Source organism: Lipomyces doorenjongii (genome assembly GCF_038497915.1).
Source record: "Lipomyces doorenjongii strain NRRL Y-27504 unplaced genomic scaffold V1508scaffold_74, whole genome shotgun sequence".
Taxonomy (NCBI): Eukaryota; Fungi; Ascomycota; class Lipomycetes; order Lipomycetales; family Lipomycetaceae; genus Lipomyces; species Lipomyces doorenjongii.
This window is the reverse complement of record NW_027118141.1, coordinates 13,346-36,743: the sequence shown is the minus strand read 5'-3', so window position 1 is coordinate 36,743 and position 23,398 is coordinate 13,346. Positions and strand designations below refer to the sequence as shown.

Below are 23,398 nucleotides of genomic sequence, written 5' to 3'. Positions count from 1 at the left end.
TGGTGTACTATAGACTTGAATATACAGTAACATAGTTTTATGGTTGTCTGCAATCGACACCCCAAGTTAAGGCATAAAGCGCGCTTCACGAGCCGCACGTCAAAAAATTGTGCATCGCAACTCGACTTCGGCCGCCCAGCAATCGGCCGCCGTGTTCCGGGAATTGGCACTTACCCCGTTTCCGAATATGTCCACCAAATTGCGTCTCCGGGACGACAAGCTGCTAACTCACGTCTACGACGCGCTGCACTCCCCCGATGCTAAACGATTGCTGCGACCGACTCCTGTGTCCGCGTACTTCGATTCCGTCTTGCGTTGTCTGCCGGGTAGCATCGCACCACAATATGACAGTCCGTACCATTTTGGTTCGCCAGTGCCGGAATTCAAGATACGGCCATCAATGAAGATAGCAGAATACCGAAACGTGATGACATCCATAGCCCGCGACGATTCCTTCCAAATATGGCTGTCGTACCTGGCTTTACGCGAGTACTGCTTCAAAGCCCGGAAAGAGAGGCCTGACGCGCACCTTGACAGGTCCGTGTTCACGGCAGTTTATACGTCGTTGAACTTTCGTAATTTGGTAGGGTTGACGGGTGAGGAAGTACGGCGGATGAAGATGAAGGATGGGATAAAACGATATCAGGGCGTGCGGGTGAAGCCTTCGAGACCGATTAGCCCGATCTTGATATCGGAGAATAGCAGAAAAGCTTTGATTGCATTTCCCAGTGAGAAACTGGAATTTTTACCTGCATCCAAGTCGACAAAGTATATTCCGACGACAGCGAACGTGATCTCCCAGTTTTGGGCGAGGCTGCATATGGTGCGGAACGACATTGAGACGCTATTTGGTGCGCTTTCGAGGGTGGAGTTGATGCATTGGTTAGATAGTGCGCGAGCGGCGGGGTCGGCTGTTGCTACAAAAGAAGTGTGGCAGCGGATTAACGACGGGTTGAACTCGCAGACGGATAGTGAAGATGGTTTGGGGATGCCGAAGGACGTGTTTGAACAGACGGATGCTCCGGTGACTGCTATGTGGAATTCGTATATTGCTAGTGTGTGCCAGACCGGTACCAGACAGCTGAAGCGGGTGAAGAACTTTGGCAACGTGCTCGACACGGAATCAGATCCAATCAACGTGTTTAAAGATGGGGACTATAAGGAATGGTTGTTGGATTACATCAGAGAGGACTACGAGCAACTTATTGTCCGGGACTACGACAATCCCGACAGTTCTCCAGACAGCTCTGAGACTTCCATCTTTGACAACGTCGACGCAAAGTCGCAAGTCCAGGTAATCGCGACGCAGTTACGTGTGCTATCAGCTGAAGCAATGTTATTGGTGGAACGTATGATCGCGGCGGGAGTGCTTCCCAACGTCGTTACATACGAAATCTTGATGCTGGCATTTGCAAAGTCGGGAATGCTGGATGCTGTGCGGACGGTCATAGAAACTGTGTGGCGGGTAGCGCTGGACGAGGATATTCCGATGCACGATAATGTGCGGGTTGGCTCGCGGCTGTATCCCACGCAGCGGACATTGATGGCTGTCTACAACGCGTTTGCAGCTAACGGAGAGCCGAATGAAGGCGAGAGATATATTGATTCCATGCATGAAAAATATATGATCCGCGGTACCTCTGATTCTTTGAACAATGTCAGAGACAAATGGCGAAGGGTAGTCGAGGTACAAGAATAGGATGGGTTAAGAATCATTTTAGGGAACATGTACGATAGAATTTGCAACCAAGCCGAGTGTTATGAAATAGACAGGCAAGCATTATAATCTACTGCTCGCAAAACTCAAATAAGCGATTTCTGGTGACAACTGACTGTGATCGATACAATGACAATATTCCTCGTGGAACGCCTGTGCATGCAATAGTCCAGGCAAAGCAGGATTGCCGGCAGAACGACGAGATTAAATTTGGCAAGCCAAATTAGCTTGGGAGCTTGTCTTGAAATGTGCGAGACGATTCCTGTCGACTCTCCCGACGTCCGTTTTGCGCCTGAGTGGTTCGGCATCGGAAGACTCAGTAATATGTAGTTCGAATGCTAGGTAATGACAACCGTAAGAGGAACCATTTTTCCAGAACAGTCTGGACAAAGTAAGACCCTGAACCCGATGAACTGTATAAGTACAATTTACCACAGAGACCGCGTCACGTAAACTCGAGATGCGACAGGTTAATGAGCCTGTGTCCGTCCGGCCAATATGCGACAATCGCCACTATAAGTTGGCGGCTTTGGCTTGTGCGCATCACGACAGATTTGCTCACTACACCTGGCGATGGCGTTATTCTGGTGCTAATCCTACTCTGGCTAGCAGATTGCCATATCCAGTCTAGTTCTGTGAGTGAGTCTTCCGAGTCAAGGCAGTTTGTAAGCCGCAGGCAATTCCGCGGCTCGAGTCAGGGGTAATCAGACAACAGCCAAATTTTTTCGCTCACTGCAAATTGGATAGCGTTCGAGGCGTTCAGTTAGCTAAGCTCTCTGCCTACTACGTCCGCCAGTTACGGCCCAGGTTCACCTTGCATACTTTTCTAGAAACATGAGCCAATTTATAGATGGGCTCGGCCTACGTCGTAAGTACCTTTGAGCACGTCAGGCTGACCGGCCTGCATTTTGCTCTACCGCACCTTAAATATCTTCTTCTGCCTTCCTACAATTCTGCCCCAATTCTGCCCCAGTTACACTCTAGCCATAAAGCCAAACACACGAAGTGATCACTTCAGGCACCCACCTATTCATGTCCGACAACCGAGCCCTGTCTACTTTTTCGGCGACCTCAAGCTCGCCAACTCTAGAGAACGTCTATGCACGCGACGACGTTGCCACCTCGACGTCAGGTATGCTACTCGAATTTGCCAGTTCGACGTACTGAATCGATAGGCTGACTTGTTTTTATTAATAGAGTCCATTGATGAAAAGAATACTCAAAATTTATCCCTCAATCTCGAGAACTCAGAAGACCTTCCTGTCTATAATGCCAAAGAAGATCCCGAAAATGACCCAGATGTTATCCTAGCTCGTCTCCTGAAGGTCGGCGAGAGTGCCTGGACTGTGGAGGAGGAAAAGACCGTCCGGAGAAAGACCGACTGGCGGGTTATGATCTGGGCATGTTGCATGTTCTTTAGTCTCGAGTTGGATCGCGCCAATATCTCCAACGTTCTCACGACGAACTTCCTGGAAAATCTCAATATAACGACACAGACCTATAATTTGGGTCAAACTCTGTTTCTCATTTGTTTCTTGGTCATGGAGATTCCGTCCCAGATGATCATTCGATATTTTGGCCCCGAGGTGTGGATTCCTGTTATGATGTCCAGCTGGGGTATAGTAGCCTTGTGCCAGGCCTTTATCAAGGACCGCTCCGGCTTTCTCGTCACTCGAGCTCTTCTTGGTGTTTGCGAAGGTGGCTTCATTCCTGGTCTCGTGCTCTATCTTTCGTCATTCTATAAGTCCCACGAGCTCGCTATTCGCTTCTCCTGGATCTGGGGTGCATCTTCCTTCACCGATATCGTGTCTTCCCTTCTCGCCGCCGGTATTCTCCAGATGAAGAACGTCCATGGCTGGTACGACTGGCAATGGCTTTTCCTCTTGGAGGGCATCTTGACCACAGTCATTGGCCTTGGCACCACAGTTATGTTACCATCCGTCCGCAAAAAGCATATTTCACGAGTCTACACACCCCGGGAGGTGGCCATTCTTCGTGCCAAGGTTATTCTTGACGATGACTCGAAGATTCGTGGTCTTGAACGTGGTCGTCATCTCCACATCGACATCAAGACTATCCTTCTCTCGCTCTTCGACAGATATCTGTTCCCAATCTACTTGCTTGGTTTCTTCGGCTATATTCCATCCCTTCAGGGAAAGCAGTATCTGACAATCATCTTGAAGTCTATGAAATTCACGACACTTCAGAGCAACTTGCTCACCATTCCTGCTTCTGCTCTTTGCATTATTTGCATGTTAATCGTCTCGAAGTGCTCCGACAAGTTCAAGGTCCGATGGATATTCCCAGTCGTTGCTTCACTCTGGCTGATTCCCAACCTCATCGCCCTCATCGCTCTCCCCGACAATGCGAACCGATGGGCTCGCTTCGTTCCACTAACCCTCATTGTCGGCTATCCGTACTTCCATCCGATCTTGATCGCATGGATATCACAAAATTCCAACGATCACGAACGCCGTGCCATCTCCGCCGCCTGGTACAACATCTTCGTGCAGTGCGGCAAGATCGCCGGATCCAACATCTACCAGGCCCGTGACAAGCCGTTCTACAGAGTCGGCAATTCCGCATTAATCGGAATAGCAACTGCGAACGCGTTGACCGCTCTCGCAACAAAGATATGGTACACGTACTCGAACCGCCAGCGTGCGCGCATGCTGGACAATATGACGTCAGAAGATTACGAAGATTACAAACTCAATACGAAGGATCTCGGAAACAAACGGGCTGATTTCAGGCTTTACACATAAGTACATATTGAAATTTACGGGCGTTCAGCTGATTCGGTAAGATTGCAAGTGGTGTATGTACTTGCAACAGTCTGTGTATGTAATTCACTTTTAAGTCTCGAAGATCTATATTTCATCAAAAAAGTGGTCTATTTGGCGTTCTGGTGTTTTATTTGTAGCATTTTGATCATGATAAATAACGTTATTTTATTCACCATTTGCGATATCTTTGCGCAAGAAATCTATACTGCAACCGCGATCCTGAGCTCCAACCCGATAGCGAGGATATCGCTGGACCAATATGGCGTATCGTCTCAATTCTGCTACCCGGACGATGAGTAATGTAACATCGTTTACTGTTTGAATAGAAATGTTAATTAATAAAAACGTTATGTTCCTCCCTGCGGTCGTGTGTATAAAATAGGTAACAAATGCGCACGTCGTCGAGCCGCACGGTCTTCCCCGCCCGCACGTCTCCACATTCAGGCTAAGTGGAGATGTTTAATTTTTGGTGGCCACCCCGCCGCTGTTTTCTTCCGGGAGGACCGGCGAGGTGAAGTGTATATAGCTCACGGGTTCTTTCCGTCCCATCGACCAGTAAATTTGCCATGAATCATCCAACACTTCGCAGCTTGAAGAACCTTTACACCATAGCATCGCTGAAGACCAAATCGGCTGGAGTGACGAAAGCTGCAGGCGATATCTCGTCAGTTTTCCCGTCGCTGTCCGGCATCGACGTACCACCCCTTCCCCAACGATACGCTGATCTGCAGAACAGCCTCCTTTTTCGGAACGAACGGTGGATTGTGCGTGAGTGGACTCGTTTACTCGACAGCTTGGAAACGGAGATACAGGAAATCAAGGCCCGGGGGTCTGCAATCATCCCTTCCGCGGATTTTGAGAGCGACATTACTGTCGATACTGTGACTGGAGATGCAACGTTTGACAACCCAGAACTTATCGCAGAAATCCGCAAACGAGGCGCTGTAGTAATTCGAAACGTAGTGCCTAAGGATCTGGCACGGGGCTACAAATTCGAAGCTGAGAAATACATCAAAGCGAATCCATCCGTCGTCGCGTTTCCCAAGGATAGCCCATCAGTCTACGAACTCTACTGGTCGCCGTCGCAACTCCGCGCGCGATCCCATCCGAATCTGTTGTTGGCGCAGAAGGCGTTGATGAGTTTGTGGCATTCTAGCGACCGCAGTGTGCAGCTGTCGACACGGCATCCCTTGGTCTATGCCGATCGCTTGCGAATTCGGTTGCCTGGCGATTCGCAGTTTACGCTTGGCCCACATATCGATGGTGGATCGATCGAACGATGGGAGGATCCCGAGTACGCGAAGGTTTACCTCGAAATTATGAAAGGAGACGGATGGGAGTCGTACGATGCTTTTGACTATGCGCATCGTGTTGACGCAGTCACAGATATGTATGGTGCCGGGGGAGCGTGTTCAATGTTGCGCATGTTCCAAGGATGGCTATCGATGTCCAACACTGCTCCTGGAGAAGGAACATTGCGTGTGTACCCTCTCCTGAAGCAGGCTACCGCGTACACGATTCTCCGACCCTTTTTCGACCCCCAGACAGCCACCAAATTCACTGCGCCATCCTGCTCCTTCCCGAATACTGCGCTCGGCGCAGCGCAGGAACTTGCACCCGCCACTCATCCCCATTTGCAGCTTGAACACGCAATGATCCCCATCCCGAAAGTACAGCCCGGCGATTACGTTGCTTGGCACTGCGACACAATTCACTCCGTCGACCCGCGTCATGACGGAAAGTCTGATTCATCGGTGTTGTACATTCCTGCCGTCCCCATGAGCATCCCGAATCTCCAGTACCTAGTTCGCCAACGGACAGCATTTAAGAAATTTGCTCCCCCTCCGGACTTCCCTGATGCTGGTGGTAAAGGCGAAAGCGGGTTTGTGGGTCGCGGTACGGAAGCGGATTTTACGTCCGCGGAAGGATTGAGGGCTGCTGGTTGTGGATCTTTGAAATGGGACGTTAAGAATGCACAGAGCCCCGCTGAGCTAGCCTTGTTGGAGACAGCGAACAAATTTGTTTTTAAGTAGATAAGCCATGTATGCATTAACAGGGATAGGTTGATACTACGAGATAAATACTCTGTGCTGTCTAGAAAAGCCGGGGGGCATGAATCACACCGGCAGATAGGTACAAACCCCTTTGCTGCTGTTCACAGAACCGTGATGATGTACAGCGGGCAAACGGCATTTTGTTCGTAATGTTCAAAATCCGGGGCTTGGTGGCCGAGTAATACAAGTGTGATGATGTCCCTGTCAACATATATCCTTATTGAAATTTTGTCGAATGTGGATATCACTTGTAATGACAATTTATGTCATACAAAGTGGCACGCGGACAAAGCCGACATCGATAAAGTCCTTATCGTCTAGATGATGCCAAATTAAGTTTAGCTACTGCAAGCCGAACGTAGAGCTTCCCCCTCGAGAGTAAAATGAATCAAATCAAGGTCGAGTCAGAACTGGTGGCTGCTATGGAAATTCCGCTTACGACTCTGTTAGCAGGCTGAGAAGTAGCTGCCGAATTTTAGGCGAACTGGAAAATTTTTGCATTTGGTTCTACAAGAGGTTGTTGTGCTGTTCGCTGGAATATACTTGACTTTGTTAAAGGTGGAGCAAGTTTAAACCGACGACATGGAGTCGCTCGACATCGTCGAAGAAGACTCCGAGGCAAGCCAGCTGCTCACCGCGGAGCAGAAAGCAATCGCCGACGAGGAAGCGCTCGTCGAAGAGTTAGAAGAGCACGAGCTCAATCGGGGACGACTCGTAACTGTCTTCTTGTCTCTCTATGTCGGCGTTTTCCTCGCTGCTATCGATGGGACCATCGTCGCCACTTTGTTGTCGAGAATTGCGTCGGACTTCAACGAGTTTCGATCGGTTTCGTGGATTGCGACAGGGTATCTCATAGCACAAGCTGCATTCCAACCGACGTATGGAAAGCTCTCTGATATTTTTGGAAGAAAGCCCTTATTACTCATTTGTAATGTAAGTGTTTTATGGTTTGTTTGATGTTCGGGATAGTGAGGCGAGCAGGGGTAACTAACTCCTCTTCTGCAGGTTTTATTCGGAGTTGGCTCAATCCTCTGCGGTCTCGCACCCAATCTTTGGTTTTTAGTTTTTGCTAGAGTCGTCGCTGGCACAGGCGGTGGTGGTTTGACAACTCTCAGTGCCATCACCTTGAGCGACATTGTCCCTCTTCGTCAGCGTGGTCTTCTGCAGGGCATTGGAAATATTCTCTACGGGTGTGGTGCTGCCACAGGCGGCATCGTTGGCGGCATCTTGACAGAGACTGTCGGATGGAGATGGACCTTCGCGATGCAGGGTCCCATTATCTTTACCTCGATTTTGGCCATCCAGCTCAACTTAGAATTGCCAAGTACGAAGTATGATGGGAGCAAGTTCAAGCGGATTGATTTTCTCGGCTCGTTCACTCTTGTTGCAGGCCTGTGTTTGTTCTTGATTGGAGTCAGTGTCGGTGGCAGTTATCTGCCATGGAGCTCGCCATTTGTCCTCATTCCTCTTTGCCTTTCGTTCATTGTCCTTGCTTTGTTTGTCTATGTCGAGTTATACATTGCTAACGAGCCTGTTATTCCTCTCGGTTTGTTGAAAAACAGAACTGTAGCCGGTTCGGCATTTACCAGCTGGTTCGCGACAATGGTGTACTTCACCAATATCTTCTATACTGCCATTTACATGATTGCCGTCCAAGGTGCCTCGCCAACCAAGTCTGGTTCGAGTCTGATGCCGCAATTCATCGGCAGTGCACTCGGTTCGCTCGTATGCGGTTACTACATGCGAATGACAGGCCGTTATAAGCCAATGTCTGTCCTCGCGATGATTGCGCTCGTGGGTGGGTCGCTTCTACTCTGCACTATCGGCGTTGATACTAATCCCAACGTCGTCTCGATATACCTCTTCTTTCCTGGCTTCGGCGGTGGCCTGTACTTGACCATCACCCTAGTTGGCCTCATCGCCGCCGTCCCGCATGAGTACCAAGCAGTCTGCACAAGTATCCAATATGGTTTCCGCGGCACCGGTTCCACAATCGGCGTCGCCGTCGCAGCCGCCATCTTCCAAAACACGCTCGGCTCGCGGTTGCACGAGCGCATCACTGGACCCGGCAGCGAAGAAGTAATCCGACTAGTGCAAGACTCTGTCGAGGAAATTGCTAAATTACCCGAACAATTTCATCTAGCCGTCACATTAAGTTATTTGGATGCCGTCCATACGGTCTTGTACGCAAGCGCGTTCTTGGCGGTCTGTTGTGGTGTGTCTAGTATGATGATGAAGGAGCATGTGTTGCATAGTAATGTGAACAGGAGATAGATGGTGGGGAATGATGTGCAAGGGAAAATAGATGACGAGCATGGCATTTTTTATGACTGGCGCGTTGGGTTGCTGTTTGGCTGCGGATGAAAAGTTCTTGTAGATATTCGGTAACATATCGCGGAAAAGACTAGTAAGATAGATATAAAATTGATAGATTAAGTTCTTCCTAACCTCTAGCACGTATTGTACATCGAGGCATCTGGAGCCGTATGTCCTTAAGAGCTTATCGACGCCAGATCCAAATAAAATGTTTTCCCATGCTGTTCCTGCATCGGCTAATAAAACTACAGTATTTTTTGGATGCAGATAAACTGCAGCAACCAATTGAACAACTTATTAAGGCTTTCAATGCTGCTGCTCGATGAAGTTGAGAACCTTACTACTGCTGTGGGATGACTACACTCATCACGCAACACACCAGCTGCTAACCAATTCATTGTCAGTAATATATTAACTTGTTCACAGCTCTTTATCATAGTATAAATTATGAATAACCCTTGCCCTTGAATACATTCCCTAGAACTCTAAACTATGCTTGTTTCAATCCCAACGTTCCAATAATTTGCACTCAAAACTTCGCTCTGTGTATACACAAGTGCTTCTTCCATGCCAGCTCACGTGCTGCCGCTCGTTGTCCCCCCGCTGACCCATCTTCCGAATCTATTTGTCCATTTCGAGTTGGGTTCACGTATTCGTACTCTTGGCCAGAAACCAACAGGCCTTTGGTAACACGCGTCGAGTTCGCGTCGCGGGTAAGGGCATATCTACGCACCGATTTACAAGCTTCGTAGCACTGGATCAGCAGATCGCTGGGGCCGAATTGGGCGGCAAAATCAAGGGGCTAGCATGTCGGCAACAAGACCATTAAGCGGTTTTAATATATGCTGCACAGGCGTCGAGTCGGAGCTAAGGGTAATGTTGATAGCAGTTGTGGGCTGGCGCACTCGCTAACGGCAGTCCTTGCAGAACGAGATTCTTTCGAAATCGCGGAAGATGGGAGCTACGCACTCATTGGATCTTACATCTTGTGTCACGCATATGATTGTTTCGTCTTCGGATACCCCAAAGTACGAGTACGCGATAATGAAGCGGCCAGACGTGATTTTCCTCACTACCGAGTTCGTGCCGCAGCTATACGAGCGCTGGATAGCGGGAGACGACATCGAGATAGCTAAGAGCATCAAGGACTATGGAGAACGACGGATATTCGAGGGCTTGACTATTTCTTTGAGTAATGTCGTCGAACCAGAACGGACGAAATATATAAAAGCGATCAATGAGAACGGAGGCAAGTATCAGTCGACCCTCGTTTCCGGCACTAAATTGCTTGTTATTGATCGTCCGGAGGGCCAGAAATATAAGTTTGCGCTACAGAGGAAGATTAGGTTTGTCCATACTATGTGGCTGGAGGCGTGCATTAAGCGGGGTGCACATGTTAATTTTTCCTACTTCGAGCTTGACGTTGGTGATGACTTACGACGCGCAAACTTGGAAATGCTGCCGCGCAAGGTCGCTGTTCAGGTGTCGATTGATTCAAAGGAAAATAAGAAAAATTTCAATACTCAAAGCATGAGAGCAACCTCGGAGGTCCGGACCGGTCGTCCAATATCTCGCGTAAAGCGGACACGGTCAGACAATGCTTGGAATTCTATAATGGATGGGGTTGTTCCGGATTTTATGTCCGGCGTGCCAGATAGTGTACGAAGCAACGACATAGCGCCATTCGAGGTTCTGCGAGAAGGTGTGGTAGACCAGTTAGAGACGACGTCGAATCAACCCATCATCGATGATGAGGCGAACTCTGAGGAGCGATTATTTGAAAACATGGTATTTTTTTTGCATGGATTTAACGAGGAAAAGGTCAGGAGAAGTCAGCCTTTCATACTTCAACGTGGTGGTCGAATTGTATTTTCGCCCGCAGAGAAGCCAACACATGTCGTCGTTCCTTACAACCTTGATCCTAAACTGCTGTCCAAGGTACCGGAATCCTCAGTTCTAGTGAGCAATTGGTTTCTCGACCAATCCATACATTACAAGGAGCGACGACTACCGCCAGCATGTATATACTCAGCCTATCAAGGATACGCTTTCAATTCTGAAGGAGCAGGTGATTTTCGTGACAAGTCGATTAGCATATCTGGCTTTTCTGGAATGGATCGGACACACATCGAAAAGTTTATTGTCACACTTGGGGCCAAATATTGCGATACACTGCAGGAGGACCGAGATTTGCTGGTGATCCCGGTCAATTTATATCGCGCAATCAGCACACCAAATTCAGGCACAGCGACAGCTAGATTATTCTCCGACAAGATGAAGTTCGCCAAAATCTGGAAAGTGCCGATAGTTCCTGATGAGTGGCTTTTGGATATGAGTCAGTGGCCTCGACTAAAGTCAGAGCTGAATAAGCCGAAACTGTTGAAGCGGCCTGCCGAAGTAGTGGTTAATAATGGGGCTTCGTCAGCTAGGAAAAGAGCTACAAGCGAGGACACCAAAGCTCAGCAGACAGCAGGAATCCCAAATTCTACGAAGTGAGCTTGCAAAGATAAACAAATCTTCCCTGGTCGGTGTTCTGTGTATCATTTATCATTGTAAAGTAGAACATTTTTGGAGTTTGGTTATAATTGATACATTATGATAGCATAATATAATGAATGCATATTCTGTGTTATAGTTAACCTTTTGATTACATAAACTCAATTGTATATTCAAGACCGAATACTCCAGTAACACTGAGCCAGTCCACCTTATGCCAAGTACACATACGTGTCACCACCCTGCCTCTCCATGTATTCCTTCTCAATCAGCTTCTCAATATTTTTCTTAATATCCCCGAGATCCAGAGTTCCTCTGTTCTTAGTTTGCTCAATCGTCTGTTGAATCAACTCCACATGTCGAATTGTCTTCCTTGACTTCATGATCCGAATAACACATGCCTGGATCTCATACTGACGATCACGCTTCACCTGATCATGCGTGTCTTTATTCTCTTCGGGGGTCTCCTTCAACTGAATTTGGTTGATTCTCAAACGGTAAGCCTTATCTTCGAATTTGAGATTTACTCTGAAGCGATCGCCGGGGTTGACATCCTTACCCTTCGGATCCTTGGACAAAACACGTATTTTACCGCACGCCAGCGATTGCAGCGTTCGTACCAACTCACGATCATCGAGTGAAGTCGCCGCCTTCACCTCTTCGTAGGTGAGACCCTTCCCATCCGAAACGTCATTAAACAGTAAAAGAACAACAGTCTGGAACAAGCTCATGCTCAATTCCTTCTTGCCCTTTGGCAAATCTGCCTTCACAACGCAGTGTCCGAGTGAATGTCTCCACGTTATCCGACGACCGGTCTGCTTCGTAAGATAGAATGTCTTGAAATTTTCGAGAGCTTCGGCCATATGCGGTGGAAGGATAAGTGGCACATGTGGATATGAGGGCCAGAAAGCTTGTGAGAGGGCGTTGACGTATAGATCGATACCACCATCATTCTTGTTGGTCACGTACTTACTGTTCTTAAATGATGTCATGAAGTCCTTCGACAGTTCGATGTCCTTAAACATGCCTTCAAGTTTCTGAGTGAAGCCAGTGCCACATTCGGTCTTCAAACGTGAAAGCATACTGCGCTCTGCATCATCACTGGCAGACTTGTTAAGCAGCAGTCGTTTGGCCAAATCTTTCTTGTAGAATGCTTCAAACACGTCTTTGCCTTGAATAAAGCGGAATAGTACAAGAACGCGGTCCAGTCGTACTTTCATCTCATCGTCCTCCATCTCTTTGTTACCGACACGAAGAATATCGTCGATATACTTCGCAATCATCTCAGCTGGGACATTCTGACGCTTGTTGATGAACAAGTCAAAGCTCTCGCGCATAGCATTGTCGAACGAATCGTTGTGCTTGAAAGATTTTTCCATAATATTGTCCAGCTTGGCCTTGAAGGATAGTAAGGACGATACCATGATGGCATCTTTGGAAGGCTCCATAACTAGCTTCAGGCCCTCGCGGCGGATATATTCCGACCAAGCAGTAATCAAGATCTTTTCCTGATCAACCTGTTCAAATAGGTTATACATTTCGGATAGACTTGAGATATCATCTGCGTTAAGAAGATCGTCGAAACCACGATCGACAATTGTCTCAACCTCGTTTCGCACTAGCTGGTTCTTAACAACCGCAACGGCCTCGTTTCGCGTGGCACGATCCAGACCGAAAGACGTTGCTTGCTCGTTCTCAAATGTTAGACACTCAAGGACTAACTTGAGATAATCTGGTACGGTTAGTGATTCAACATGAAGATTGGCAAGGGCACCATAGTGTTCACTAGTCGCCGCAATGAACTGTGGATGGAAAGTTGACGTGTAAACACCAAGCGTCGAAATCATGCGGACAATGTTGCAAATCAGAGGAACCTGGACGGTTTCATGGGACCTGTTTCGCTCGAAATAAATTATTAGACTAGCCATAAGGTGCGAACCAATGACTGCGTTCTCAACAATGCATTTTCGAAACAATTCCAACCCGGTATCCCTGTAACCTGTTTAGCTCCAACTTTGCCGACGATAAGCATGGGACCTACCAGATAGACTTCTCACCAGGCGCGGTGAGGAGATAGCTTCGGTCCATGAAAAAGAATATATTCCGAATCAACCCGAGTTGTGTCGACCATCGCGTCCACACTCTTTCTACTATATCCGCCATGTTGTTCGTCTTACTGGTGATACCACCGCCAGCCGCAATGACCTCAACGGCTGACAACATCTCCCGCTCCAAGAAATCATTGATGATGTGGTTCTTCATTCGGAGTTTGAGATTATCCCATAACGCTCGACTCTTGTCTGCCCGACACAGATGCTCGACGCCGCGATAGAGCATCTCGCATGATGTAGTGATTGGCACATCCTGAAATATGCTAGCCAAGGCCGCATTCAACGCATCCCAAGTTGTATTGAAATACTGCTCTGATACCGGTGACGGTAGAGTAGCATTTGCGGGAACTAGTACGAGCTTGCGCACACTTCCCTGCCCCGATAATTGCCGCTGACGTTTTGGCCGCTGTGCGGAAGACAATCGCGAGCTGGACTTGCTGACAGTAGTCGACTCAATGGACAACGGAAGTCCTCTGGATGGGAAATTTTGAAGCATTGTCGACAACTTATAGTTAGGTAGATGTGAGCGATGGAGATGTTCTGTATGATACGTGACCGGATAACTTTGCGTGGCTATGGAATGTCCAACCTTGGAGCGGTGCCAATCGACGGCGTGAACCGGAGTTTAATCATTCCAGACTGACCACAGTCTAACAGTTTCGCGTATATGCAGGGGCTACATATTATCAATCAATTCGCCCCACTACTAATCAATCTACACACACAGCGACTTGCTTAAATTCGAGACTAGTAACGCAAGGAAGATCATCGCCAATCATGTCTGCGCCCGTGATCCCTATTTCAATTGTATCGGACGTCGTGTGCCCATGGTGCTACGTCGGCATAGCGCAGCTCCAGAAAGCCATGCGCCAATTCCAGCAATCCCATCCTGGGGCATCGTTTAAGCTGACCTGGCATGCTTTCGAGCTAAATCCGGATCTCGACCGAATATCGTCAACATCTCCGGCTCCTGAGACTGTTCCAGTCATTTCCAAGTTTGACTATTTGGTGTCGAAGTTTGGTAGAGGAGTAGCCGAGCGAGGAAGCGAGCTTCTTAGTCAACGAGCCCAAGCTGCGGGCATAGAGATCAATGGGTCCAGTGGCGTTATTGGGCCCACGAAACTTGTCCATGAAGCACTAGTTTACGCAAGGGAAAAGGACAAGCAAACCGAATTTATGTTGGCTCTCTTTGGGGCCTACTTCGGCAAGAGTGAAAACATTTTCGGCAAATCTGGCATTATAAAAGTGGCAGCTACTGTAGATGGGCTTGATGTGACAGAGCTAGACGACTATCTAAATTCGCGAAAGGGTAATAAAATTGTGGAGCACGAGATGAAAATGAATCGGCATATCGGGGGAGTACCACATTATACGATTGGAAAGTACGAAGTTCACGGAGGACAGGATGCTGATACTTTTGTCAAAGTCTTCGAACATACTATGTAAGTGACTATGTACGCAAAATGTCTATTAAACAATATACAACTTTATCATACAGTGCAGCTCTTGTGAAATTTTCTTCATGTTTTCTTTTGTTCTTTCTGTTTTTCGTGATCATCTTTGCCCTCCTCCAGCGGCCTTTTGCCGCCAAAGAGAATTTGGCCGTTTACAGGCCGGAAGTAAGGCTGCACGCGCCAGTAAGGAACATCTTTATACTCTGCACCTGACTGATCAGACGATTGATCAGACCGTCGAATCATGTCCTTTTCTTTGACAATGTCATCTGCGAAAAGCTTTCTAACAATCTCTTCGACATGTTCTGTGATCATTCGGAAATCTTCAATTGTTGAGTTTCTGTTAATAGCTGCAATTTCCGTTCTTATGGCAGTATGTTGTGACAAGAACGGTCGCAGTAGCCGAAACATATGCGACTTGGCAGCTGAGTGCGACGCCTCTGCAGGCGTAATTTTGAGAATTTCGAAGTATTCCCGTAATATACGATCGACTCGTGGAAATAATTCTTCCATAGACTCATAATCAGGAGGAATCGTCTCTTTATATGTGATTGGCTTGACAAAAATTGCCGGATTGTAAAGATTGCCCTCTGCAGACATAACAGCATCAACCCCAGTAAATTCCAAACATCGGTTAATGTCTTCATGATATAGAATATTTCCATTGGCGAATATAACTGTTTCTGAGGGAAGCTGTTCCCTAAGATATCGAATGACCTTCCAATCTGCTAGACCTGTTTGCTGTCCTTTCATCTCCCGCGTCCGACTGTGAACTGTAAGGATCTGAGCCCCAGCAGAGAGCACATGACGTGCGTATGCGAGCGTTTTCTCCCGAGATGGAAAGATTCTGATCTTTGCTGTAACTGGGATAGAAAGGTTTACGTGTAGGTTATTGACTACATTACTTGTCAATATCATTTCTCTGAATGCAACAGCTGCATACGCACTTAGCTTGTAAATTAAGTCCCAGTCATCTTGCAAAAATGACCCGTAATGGCCCCGTCGAGCGATATTCTGGGGACATCCTAGATTCAAGTCTACTGCATCGCATTGTTTTTCCACCAGCTTAGCTGCTTGTAGAAGCATATCTGGCTCATTTGCGCAAAATTGAACGATAAGTGGCCGATCTGTGCTGGAGTGCCCATCGAGAGCATCAAACATCGCATTCCGGTATTTCTCCTGCGTCACAAATAGTCGCGCGTGGAGCATGGGAGTATAGCAGAGATCTGCTCCTAGCCGCCTTGAGAGCTTGCGCCAGGCTAGCTCGCTCTGGTCGACCATAGGGGCAACAATCTTCTTCGGAGAACCAATAGACTCGTAAAATGCTCTGCCACTCAGCTTAGTAGCTGGTGAAAGAGCCGCAGGACCGGAAACAGTCATAATCTCAGGTACTGTGTTCGAGATGATTTTCCGGGGGAGGCGTAGTCCAACGTGTTCGAGCCCAGAGCCAACGCCGAAGGAAACACAGCCGCGTGAGACCGACAAAATACTGATTGTTGCTTTGTTTCTACTGTCCCAACCGCCGCTGAGCCTGGGAACGCTTTTCAGTTTGGGTGGTAAAACAATGTAGTGCCACTGATTCACCTAGAGTTTGGTAAATGGAACAACTGGGCCACAGGCTGGGACGAACAAAAAAAATTCGAAACCCTAATCCCGAGTTCTGTTATAAACTCATTCAGCCGCCTGTGTGTGCATCCGACTTACAATTAGTCGATAATGTGACAAGGATTGTGTACAATTTAATTGATCTGGCACGTCTTGAGGACGACGCCAGCAGTACAAAGCTATCCCAACAGACTCGGCGGTCATTGGCAATACCAGTAGTGAGATTCAGACGCTAAGTGTAGAATATGGAGCCTAACAACAGCAAGACGATAGGCAGAAGTTGAGCAGACAAACAGTGGGAAGACGTTGCGACGAGAGAATGTAAAAGTGTGGGAACAGAGCTTCTAGAAGCGTCGAGTCGTCATAAGTTGGAAACGCCGAGACTCTCCGGACTCAGTCGGCGAGTGTATGGATTAGACACCCGGAGTGAGAGCCAGAGGAACTGGAGATTTATGGTTGGGTTATATTGCCGAATAAAGCAGCAATGCCAAGGATGCTCAATTTGTGCTGTGTCGTCTACACAAGTTAATCATCAGCCCGAGGAATCTTTTGCAGAGGCCATCAGAGACAAAAGCCCACGGGTTTAATCCATGCAGTTCGAACCTAGTGCATTCAGGACCAGAGGGGTATGCTATCAGTGTTCCTTGCCCAAGGAAGTTCAGATAGCATACCTGCAGGCCCAGACAATGCCCATATGCAAGTATAACTAGGGGACTATGCTTTGTTATGGAAGGAAGCAGACAATCTGACGGTATCTACAGGGACTTGACCAATAAGGCTTTCAAATGGACAGTGCCAAATCCTTTGGTGCCTTGCTCACCACTTTTCCAGTATAGTCAACAGAACCTAGGCTGAGCAATATGACATACTTTGTGAAGAGCATTGCGTCAATCGAATCCAAAGTACAGCTATATTTTCAGAATATCAGGTAGCGTGACTGTACATATTGTGGAAATTGCGACTGCATATTATAAGATGCATAGAATATTTAAAAGGATTTGAATCTGTACATGTTAGAATGACATTCACTGAGCCAAACGCTATGAATTCGTTCTTTGACGACAACAATCCAGTTGTCCAATATAGACAATATAAATTTAGATACATATCGTGTCCGCAGTTTAGCGAAACCCGACATAAGATTGGGTAGATTGTATTGGATCATACGAACCAATATATACTCAAAAAGAGTTCCATCGGGCAGGCGAACTGTCTACCCTGCATAAAATCGGCTCAGCAACGTTGTCAGTTGTGGCATAATTACGGCCAAGAAATTCCAATTATGTTATATGGAGCTGTATAGTGTAAGTACTTTAACCTCTGCGCTAAGCATTAGGTTGATGCATAAAGATAAAGTATGCAGGCGAAATTTTGACTTTCACTTAACTTTAGTCATCGGTGCTACCCTTTCCATATTAGTGGAGAAGTCACTCTACCACTTGCTATACGGAAGTGATTCACAAATGTCCTGTAACACACAAGGAGGGATGCATCCAACCTATTCCTGCCACCTCGGCGACGACCACCACTAATTCTCGTGTACTTTCATCGACGCGTCCTCATACACTCGGTTTCGAGCTCTACTGGCAGGCCAATTTCCATGTCTTCTATTCCGGGAGATTTCGCTGCCGAGGCGCCGACAACTGGTGCCGATGCTGCCCCTGAAGCAACTATGGCGACGTCGACGACTACCACCGCCACTACCGATTCCACTGAGCCAACCGACAATGGCGACGTAGATTCGCGATCTTCTCAATTAGACATTTCCGACGAAATTGAGGCTGCGAATGGAGTATTGAACGCTCTCCAGACTGATTCCTCTGCAGATGTATGTGTGACGGTATTTGTCTAGTAGAATCGCGCTGATGAGGTCTTCCAGATTACAGACGCCGGCGAGTTGGAAGATGCGGTTAATCTCCGGTCACCACGATCTGAGCGGGATTTGACATCGCCAATAGAATCTTCAGTTGAAGGTACGGAGCCCACATCGCCGGAGGAGCCGCAAATTGAGACCGCAGCTACTATTAAATCCGTTGGAAACGTAACCGGGGGGGGCGGTATACCGGAGGACACTAACAGCATATATGAGGGCGCCACCGAGACCAAAACTGAAACTGCGCGCGGAAGTGAGCCAATTGGAGAGGGGGCTGATCTAGGAGAGGCAATGTCCACTGAGGAACTTGCGGAAGTTGAGCCTGTTCCAGTCGAGAAACTGGACGAGATCAGCCTTAACGACGAGACGGCAGTGGCTGCAACTGAGGCTGCTGTCGCTACCGACTCATCGACTTTCCCGACGGAAACATTGCAAGAGGCTGGCGCTGTTGCTCCTCCTCTTCCTCCGAGAAATCCCAATAAAAAGTCCCCATTTTCTTGGCTCAGAAGTAATAGTAAGGATAAGGCCAAAGATCTGGTGTCAGAAGGAACCCCTCCACCGATCCCACCGCGAAAGTCAAAGAAGACGTATGTGGATGATGCGCCGCTGATGCCAGCTCGGCCCACTCAAACCAGCCGTGCGACTTCCTCGACGACAACCGCAAGCGAGGCCTCAGTGCCAAATTATGAACTGCTTCTTAGCCGCGTCGACGCAAATCGCCAGGATCTTCAGAGTAAGGAGCAATCCGAGAAGGACGCTCACATTGCCGGTACTCAAAAGTTACAAGAAGAGTTTGAGAAGTTACGCCAATCGAAGTCGTACAGCGGTGCTGAGTCCGATGACGATCTTGCGGCTATTGACTGGGAGTTTTGGACGTCCATTGTTGGAGACTACTCAAATATGGCCCGAGCGCATCCGTCAGAGTTGACTCGAGCGGTCCAAAATGGTCTTCCGCCTCCACTCCGAGGCACAATATGGCAGCTAATGGCTTCCTCGAAATCTCTCCTTCTCGAAGATGTTTACAGTTCATTGCTCAGCGAAAGTAGTCCACACGAGAAGGGTATTCAGCGAGATATATCGCGGACTAGCTTTGCCAAGACAGCCAACCAAGACTCACTTTTTAATGTTATCAAAGCATATAGTCTCTGGGATCCAGATGTTGGCTATATTCAGGGTATGGCATTCATCGCAGTTCCATTGATCCTGAATATGAAGGAGGAGGAAGCCTTTTGTTTACTTGTCGATCTCATGAAGATATACACACTTAGAGATCTATTCCTTCCTGATATGCCTGGCTTGCACGTAAAGCTGTACCAATTCGACAGAATTATTGAGGATACTCTCCCGGCAATTCATGTTCATCTCGCTCGTCAGGGAGTGCTCTCGTCGATGTACGCCTCGCAGTGGTTTCTCACGTTCTTCGCTTACAAATTTCCGTTACCAATTGTGCTACGCATATTCGATATCGTCGTTGCTGAAGGCCTCGAAGCCATTTTGCGATTTGGTGTGGCTCTTTTGCGCCGGAATGTGGATGCTATCGTTGATCTTGAGTTTGATGCCCTAGTCAATTTCTTGAAGAACGGCCTCTTTGATGTCTATATTGACTCTGAATCATCAGCCAAGCATTATCACAAGACTCCTTCGATATTTAAAGGCAGCAGTAGTAGCCAGTCGCAGGAGACGACATACCGGGTGAATGAACTGGTTGCGGATGCGTACGCAGTCAAGATCTTACCTGCCGCTCTTAAGAAGTACGAGGCTGAGTATAATGAGCTGCACAAAGCAGAGGTGGAAAGGACGGAGGAGATTGAGAATCTTCGAACTCTCAATGGTCAGCTAACTCTACAAATTAAGCGTTTGGAGAATAGTCTCGCTACTCTGAACCGTGAACATATTGAGGTTGCAAACGAGATGGTTCAAGGCAAAGTTGAGATTGAGAAATTAAAGGACGAGAATACTGATCTCAAGGCCGAAAATGAGGATCTTAAGGCCAAGAACCTAGAGCTTCAGGAGCGAATCGAGTCGCTGCCCGCAGAACTAGAAGCACAAATGGAGGCGAAGGTAAAGGAAGAGATGGATTCACTCATGGCACGGAATTTGGAAGTCATGAATTTGAATCAAACTTTAGAAGATCAAATGGCTGCGCTGGAAACGGAGCTGGTTGACACAAAAGTACAGTACGCTTCGGTAAGTGATGATTGCGTTTGCTTGCAAGTGCTTTGATGCTATGGATAATGCTAATCAGTTTCATAGATTAATGAGATGCATGAGTCGCTGAATAGACGATGGAACGATATAAGAAAAGTCCTTGAGGAATGACCATGATCTACATAGTTATGATATATGCTCATCTCAGTTCTGCGTTATGATCGAGTGCTGATTAAAGAGCTCTATTTTATGATTATGAGATTAATAAATCTTTGTCGCATACGGAATGGTTTATCTTGTGTAGGTTGTGACATTCTTTCTTAGATGTCATGTTGTTAATGTTCTGGAAACTTTTTGCTCACCGTGCTCGCTCCCTGTTACATGTTTTGTACAATTGCCATATTTCCCATCTCGTGTTCTTTGATGTACTCCGGTCCATATTCCTCGTACTCTTTCCTCGTCGTCATCTTCGTCATATTTTCTTTTGTTGAAACCCACTTCCGCATACCCTTCCAGGCGTCTAATATTCCATCCTGGGCGCGTCTAATGGTCAAATCCATATCTACTGGCAAGACTGCCCGTAGCTCGTGCAGAAGTCTCTCGTCAAAGCCTCTTAGTTTACTGTAACCACCAGTAAGGAAAATATCTTTACAAGCCACAGTCGCATCCTCTCTTGGCATTCGACGTAAAACGACATCACTAGCGAGCTCAACCACGCCAGCTTGATCGAGCCCAGCAATTGATGGCTGAAAGGTAACCTCCGGGACCCGAACCCGTTCAATGTTTAAATGAATCTGATGCGCTTCGGCTCGTGACGATGGATCGAATGGTCGCGATCCACGAAGAAAAGCATGAATAAGAGAATTTGTCCAGTCGTTTTGTGCGTCGAGAGTGTTATCAAGGCTAAAATCAGGATCGAAAGTAAGAAGCTGCTCTTCAAGCTTGCGTACTGTTTCGGCCATCTCCACATCTTCTTCAGTGTCTGATGCGTTGGCAATATCACGATAAACGGCCCAGTCCTCGTCATTCGCCCCAAATGTATCGTCGTCATCGTCGTTGGCCCCTCCACGACGGCGCTTTCGGCCGGAAGACGTAGGAGCATCTGAAGCCAAATTTGCAATCGACTTCATCCGCAGCTGAGACGCATGGGACTTGCGATTGTTTAGCTCCTCCTTCAATCGCTTCTTCTCCTTAATCTTCTGTAAAACTTGATCTCGCTGCTCATGTCTGCTCTTGATCCAGCCTTCCAGATCATTCATACGCCACTCCTCATCTTTGCGTTCAACTTCTTTGCGACGGTCCTCTTCTTTTTTCTTTTCGGCTTTAGCTCGCATTCGCGCATCGTAGTTACTCTTTAATAGTCTTTGGTGGCGCTTCTGCTTTATCTGAGATTCGTCTAGTTGGTCATCTGGAATATCCAAAAGCGAAAACATCTGCGGCTCTGAATCAGATTCTTCCTCGCCAATATCTTGCTTCCTCGATCGTTTGATCGACTTCTCTAAATTTCGAATGGTCCTTATGAGCCCACTCTCATCGTCAAATCCTTCAGCCTCTAATATTCGTGTAAACTCCCGTTGCGAGACTTCCGCAGACTTCGCTTCGATTCCTCTATAGTACTCCAACTCCTGCTCCTTTTTGATCAGCTTTTCGAGTCGAATTTTGGCGGCTTGTTCTTGTAGTTTACGCCCTGATTCCTTCCGTCGCTCAGCTATACGAGCCAGTTCTTCTTCCGTTTTTGTCGGTTGTATAATTTCAGTAAAAGGAGCTTGGATGATATGGTCTCTTTCATCAAAATTATCATCCCGATCCAAGAAGTGATCCATTTCGTCAGCGTATGACATTGGTGCGACATAGCAATGATCTTTTATTAGCAACTCCGCATGTTGGGGTGTAAGTTTTCCAGGGAAGTGAGGATATTTAAGCTGGACAAGACTAAGCAGCGATGCTGCTGCTGGATGACCGCCCCAATTGAGACGCTTGGCTTGCGACAGTATGCCACGGCCATTAATGACTGGTAGAACATGCGTCGTTTCGTGTGCAGCTGAGATGACTAGGCCGGTCGAGCCATTGTTGTAGTGATATGAGAAAAGAGAATCGATTCCGAAAGTCGCAGCGGGAACGGAATATGTTTCAAATAGCAACTCTTGCATACCTAGGGAGACATCGTTAGCAGTTTACAAATGGCAGCTATCCGGACTTACTTCGATGCTGTGATAGTGGGCAAGCGAGAATTTCGCTCATCACTATCGGGTTATCCACCCTGCCATCGCTGGATACTCCCAATTTCACAAATGCGTAATCCAATATTGCCTCAAGATACTCCCAGTTTGCCACAAGAGGCCCGTCAAAGGGACTTTTAGCCGCCTGTCGGGTATTCGCATCTAGATTGACATCGCTCCCCACTAATGTGAATGTGCGCAAGATCTTTCGGTCACGATAGCGTGCTAACTGGGTAGGATATGTCAATCGTGGAGTATCGTCTATGGAATAACCCACGCGAGTCTGCCAGGTGCCGAGATCAAGAACTATTGGTACTCCGCACTTGTAGTCTGCGTAACTGGTTATGAAAGCCGGAGTCGGCGGCTCGGGTAGCGGATACAGCTTCGGAGGCTGCACAGGAGAAGTAGTACCTCCAATAGGCGTCTGCACTCGAGAAGACGGATGTGACATTGCCAGTGTATGCATCAACTGAGTGAGGGGTGTGGGAATGGAAATGTTGGGCCTTCAAGACAATCGCAGAGCCGCATTGAAGGCATCGCGTAAACCCTTAATTTTCTTGTTATCCTCAAGGAACAGGAGAATTTACTATACTAAGTTGATCTCGCTACCACGCCGCGT

General features: G+C 47.6%; 10 protein-coding genes across 10 annotated transcripts; 7 read left to right on the top strand and 3 right to left on the bottom strand.

Moving 5' to 3' along the window:
* Nucleotides 1-125: 125 nt before the first annotated feature.
* On the top strand, nucleotides 126-1,960 carry V1508DRAFT_424871 (uncharacterized protein). Its single transcript, XM_066941350.1, has one exon. The coding sequence runs from the start codon at nucleotides 188-190 to the stop codon at nucleotides 1,697-1,699; it is 1,512 nt and encodes a 503-aa protein (XP_066793370.1). The 5' UTR covers nucleotides 126-187; the 3' UTR covers nucleotides 1,700-1,960.
* Nucleotides 1,961-2,512: 552 nt separating this feature from the next.
* On the top strand, nucleotides 2,513-4,718 carry V1508DRAFT_391682 (major facilitator superfamily domain-containing protein). The gene is made up of 2 exons (XM_066937943.1): nucleotides 2,513-2,849; nucleotides 2,915-4,718. The coding sequence occupies exons 1-2, from the start codon at nucleotides 2,750-2,752 to the stop codon at nucleotides 4,480-4,482; spliced, it is 1,668 nt and encodes a 555-aa protein (XP_066793369.1). The 5' UTR covers nucleotides 2,513-2,749; the 3' UTR covers nucleotides 4,483-4,718.
* On the top strand, nucleotides 4,674-6,579 carry V1508DRAFT_457795 (uncharacterized protein). The gene has a single exon (XM_066942695.1). It carries the CDS (start codon nucleotides 5,070-5,072, stop codon nucleotides 6,534-6,536), a length of 1,467 nt encoding a protein of 488 aa, XP_066793368.1. The 5' UTR covers nucleotides 4,674-5,069; the 3' UTR covers nucleotides 6,537-6,579.
* A 371-nt stretch (nucleotides 6,580-6,950) lies between these two features.
* Nucleotides 6,951-8,987, top strand: V1508DRAFT_375963 (major facilitator superfamily domain-containing protein). Its single transcript, XM_066937589.1, has 2 exons — nucleotides 6,951-7,490; nucleotides 7,563-8,987. The coding sequence occupies exons 1-2, from the start codon at nucleotides 7,140-7,142 to the stop codon at nucleotides 8,829-8,831; spliced, it is 1,620 nt and encodes a 539-aa protein (XP_066793367.1). The 5' UTR covers nucleotides 6,951-7,139; the 3' UTR covers nucleotides 8,832-8,987.
* A 421-nt stretch (nucleotides 8,988-9,408) lies between these two features.
* Nucleotides 9,409-11,491, top strand: V1508DRAFT_441773 (uncharacterized protein). The gene is made up of 2 exons (XM_066942305.1): nucleotides 9,409-9,746; nucleotides 9,801-11,491. The coding sequence occupies exons 1-2, from the start codon at nucleotides 9,681-9,683 to the stop codon at nucleotides 11,367-11,369; spliced, it is 1,635 nt and encodes a 544-aa protein (XP_066793366.1). The 5' UTR covers nucleotides 9,409-9,680; the 3' UTR covers nucleotides 11,370-11,491.
* V1508DRAFT_269146 (Cullin family-domain-containing protein) lies at nucleotides 11,476-14,069 on the bottom strand. The gene is made up of 2 exons (XM_066936472.1): nucleotides 13,411-14,069; nucleotides 11,476-13,361 (listed from the first exon to the last, which is right to left on the bottom strand). Exons 1-2 carry the CDS (start codon nucleotides 13,974-13,976, stop codon nucleotides 11,582-11,584), a joined length of 2,346 nt encoding a protein of 781 aa, XP_066793365.1. The 5' UTR covers nucleotides 13,977-14,069; the 3' UTR covers nucleotides 11,476-11,581.
* Nucleotides 14,070-14,210: 141 nt separating this feature from the next.
* On the top strand, nucleotides 14,211-14,976 carry V1508DRAFT_424858 (DSBA-like thioredoxin domain-containing protein). Its single transcript, XM_066941349.1, has one exon. The coding sequence runs from the start codon at nucleotides 14,258-14,260 to the stop codon at nucleotides 14,924-14,926; it is 669 nt and encodes a 222-aa protein (XP_066793364.1). The 5' UTR covers nucleotides 14,211-14,257; the 3' UTR covers nucleotides 14,927-14,976.
* V1508DRAFT_424857 (dihydrouridine synthase-domain-containing protein) lies at nucleotides 14,921-16,522 on the bottom strand. The gene is made up of 2 exons (XM_066941348.1): nucleotides 15,882-16,522; nucleotides 14,921-15,830 (listed from the first exon to the last, which is right to left on the bottom strand). Exons 1-2 carry the CDS (start codon nucleotides 16,312-16,314, stop codon nucleotides 15,001-15,003), a joined length of 1,263 nt encoding a protein of 420 aa, XP_066793363.1. The 5' UTR covers nucleotides 16,315-16,522; the 3' UTR covers nucleotides 14,921-15,000.
* A 1,505-nt stretch (nucleotides 16,523-18,027) lies between these two features.
* On the top strand, nucleotides 18,028-21,130 carry V1508DRAFT_424854 (rab-GTPase-TBC domain-containing protein). The gene is made up of 3 exons (XM_066941347.1): nucleotides 18,028-18,367; nucleotides 18,419-20,599; nucleotides 20,666-21,130. The coding sequence occupies exons 1-3, from the start codon at nucleotides 18,140-18,142 to the stop codon at nucleotides 20,729-20,731; spliced, it is 2,475 nt and encodes an 824-aa protein (XP_066793362.1). The 5' UTR covers nucleotides 18,028-18,139; the 3' UTR covers nucleotides 20,732-21,130.
* On the bottom strand, nucleotides 20,732-23,265 carry V1508DRAFT_391661 (uncharacterized protein). The gene is made up of 2 exons (XM_066937942.1): nucleotides 22,762-23,265; nucleotides 20,732-22,712 (listed from the first exon to the last, which is right to left on the bottom strand). Exons 1-2 carry the CDS (start codon nucleotides 23,243-23,245, stop codon nucleotides 20,938-20,940), a joined length of 2,259 nt encoding a protein of 752 aa, XP_066793361.1. The 5' UTR covers nucleotides 23,246-23,265; the 3' UTR covers nucleotides 20,732-20,937.
* Nucleotides 23,266-23,398: the final 133 nt, after the last annotated feature.

Coding starts and splice junctions, on each gene's coding strand:
- V1508DRAFT_424871 (XM_066941350.1), top strand. CDS start 188: ATGTCCACCAAATTGCGTCTCCGGGACGACAAGCTGCTAACTCACGTC.
- V1508DRAFT_391682 (XM_066937943.1), top strand. CDS start 2,750: ATGTCCGACAACCGAGCCCTGTCTACTTTTTCGGCGACCTCAAGCTCG. Junction 2,850..2,914: donor CGTTGCCACCTCGACGTCAG/GTATGCTACTCG, acceptor TTTTATTAATAG/AGTCCATTGATGAAAAGAAT.
- V1508DRAFT_457795 (XM_066942695.1), top strand. CDS start 5,070: ATGAATCATCCAACACTTCGCAGCTTGAAGAACCTTTACACCATAGCA.
- V1508DRAFT_375963 (XM_066937589.1), top strand. CDS start 7,140: ATGGAGTCGCTCGACATCGTCGAAGAAGACTCCGAGGCAAGCCAGCTG. Junction 7,491..7,562: donor CCTTATTACTCATTTGTAAT/GTAAGTGTTTTA, acceptor CCTCTTCTGCAG/GTTTTATTCGGAGTTGGCTC.
- V1508DRAFT_441773 (XM_066942305.1), top strand. CDS start 9,681: ATGTCGGCAACAAGACCATTAAGCGGTTTTAATATATGCTGCACAGGC. Junction 9,747..9,800: donor GCGTCGAGTCGGAGCTAAGG/GTAATGTTGATA, acceptor CAGTCCTTGCAG/AACGAGATTCTTTCGAAATC.
- V1508DRAFT_269146 (XM_066936472.1), bottom strand. CDS start 13,976: ATGCTTCAAAATTTCCCATCCAGAGGACTTCCGTTGTCCATTGAGTCG. Junction 13,362..13,410: donor CCTGGTGAGAAGTCTATCTG/GTAGGTCCCATG, acceptor AACAGGTTACAG/GGATACCGGGTTGGAATTGT.
- V1508DRAFT_424858 (XM_066941349.1), top strand. CDS start 14,258: ATGTCTGCGCCCGTGATCCCTATTTCAATTGTATCGGACGTCGTGTGC.
- V1508DRAFT_424857 (XM_066941348.1), bottom strand. CDS start 16,314: ATGACTGTTTCCGGTCCTGCGGCTCTTTCACCAGCTACTAAGCTGAGT. Junction 15,831..15,881: donor GGACTTAATTTACAAGCTAA/GTGCGTATGCAG, acceptor CAAGTAATGTAG/TCAATAACCTACACGTAAAC.
- V1508DRAFT_424854 (XM_066941347.1), top strand. CDS start 18,140: ATGTCTTCTATTCCGGGAGATTTCGCTGCCGAGGCGCCGACAACTGGT. Junction 18,368..18,418: donor AGACTGATTCCTCTGCAGAT/GTATGTGTGACG, acceptor GAGGTCTTCCAG/ATTACAGACGCCGGCGAGTT. Junction 20,600..20,665: donor CAAAAGTACAGTACGCTTCG/GTAAGTGATGAT, acceptor TCAGTTTCATAG/ATTAATGAGATGCATGAGTC.
- V1508DRAFT_391661 (XM_066937942.1), bottom strand. CDS start 23,245: ATGCATACACTGGCAATGTCACATCCGTCTTCTCGAGTGCAGACGCCT. Junction 22,713..22,761: donor CCCACTATCACAGCATCGAA/GTAAGTCCGGAT, acceptor ATGTCTCCCTAG/GTATGCAAGAGTTGCTATTT.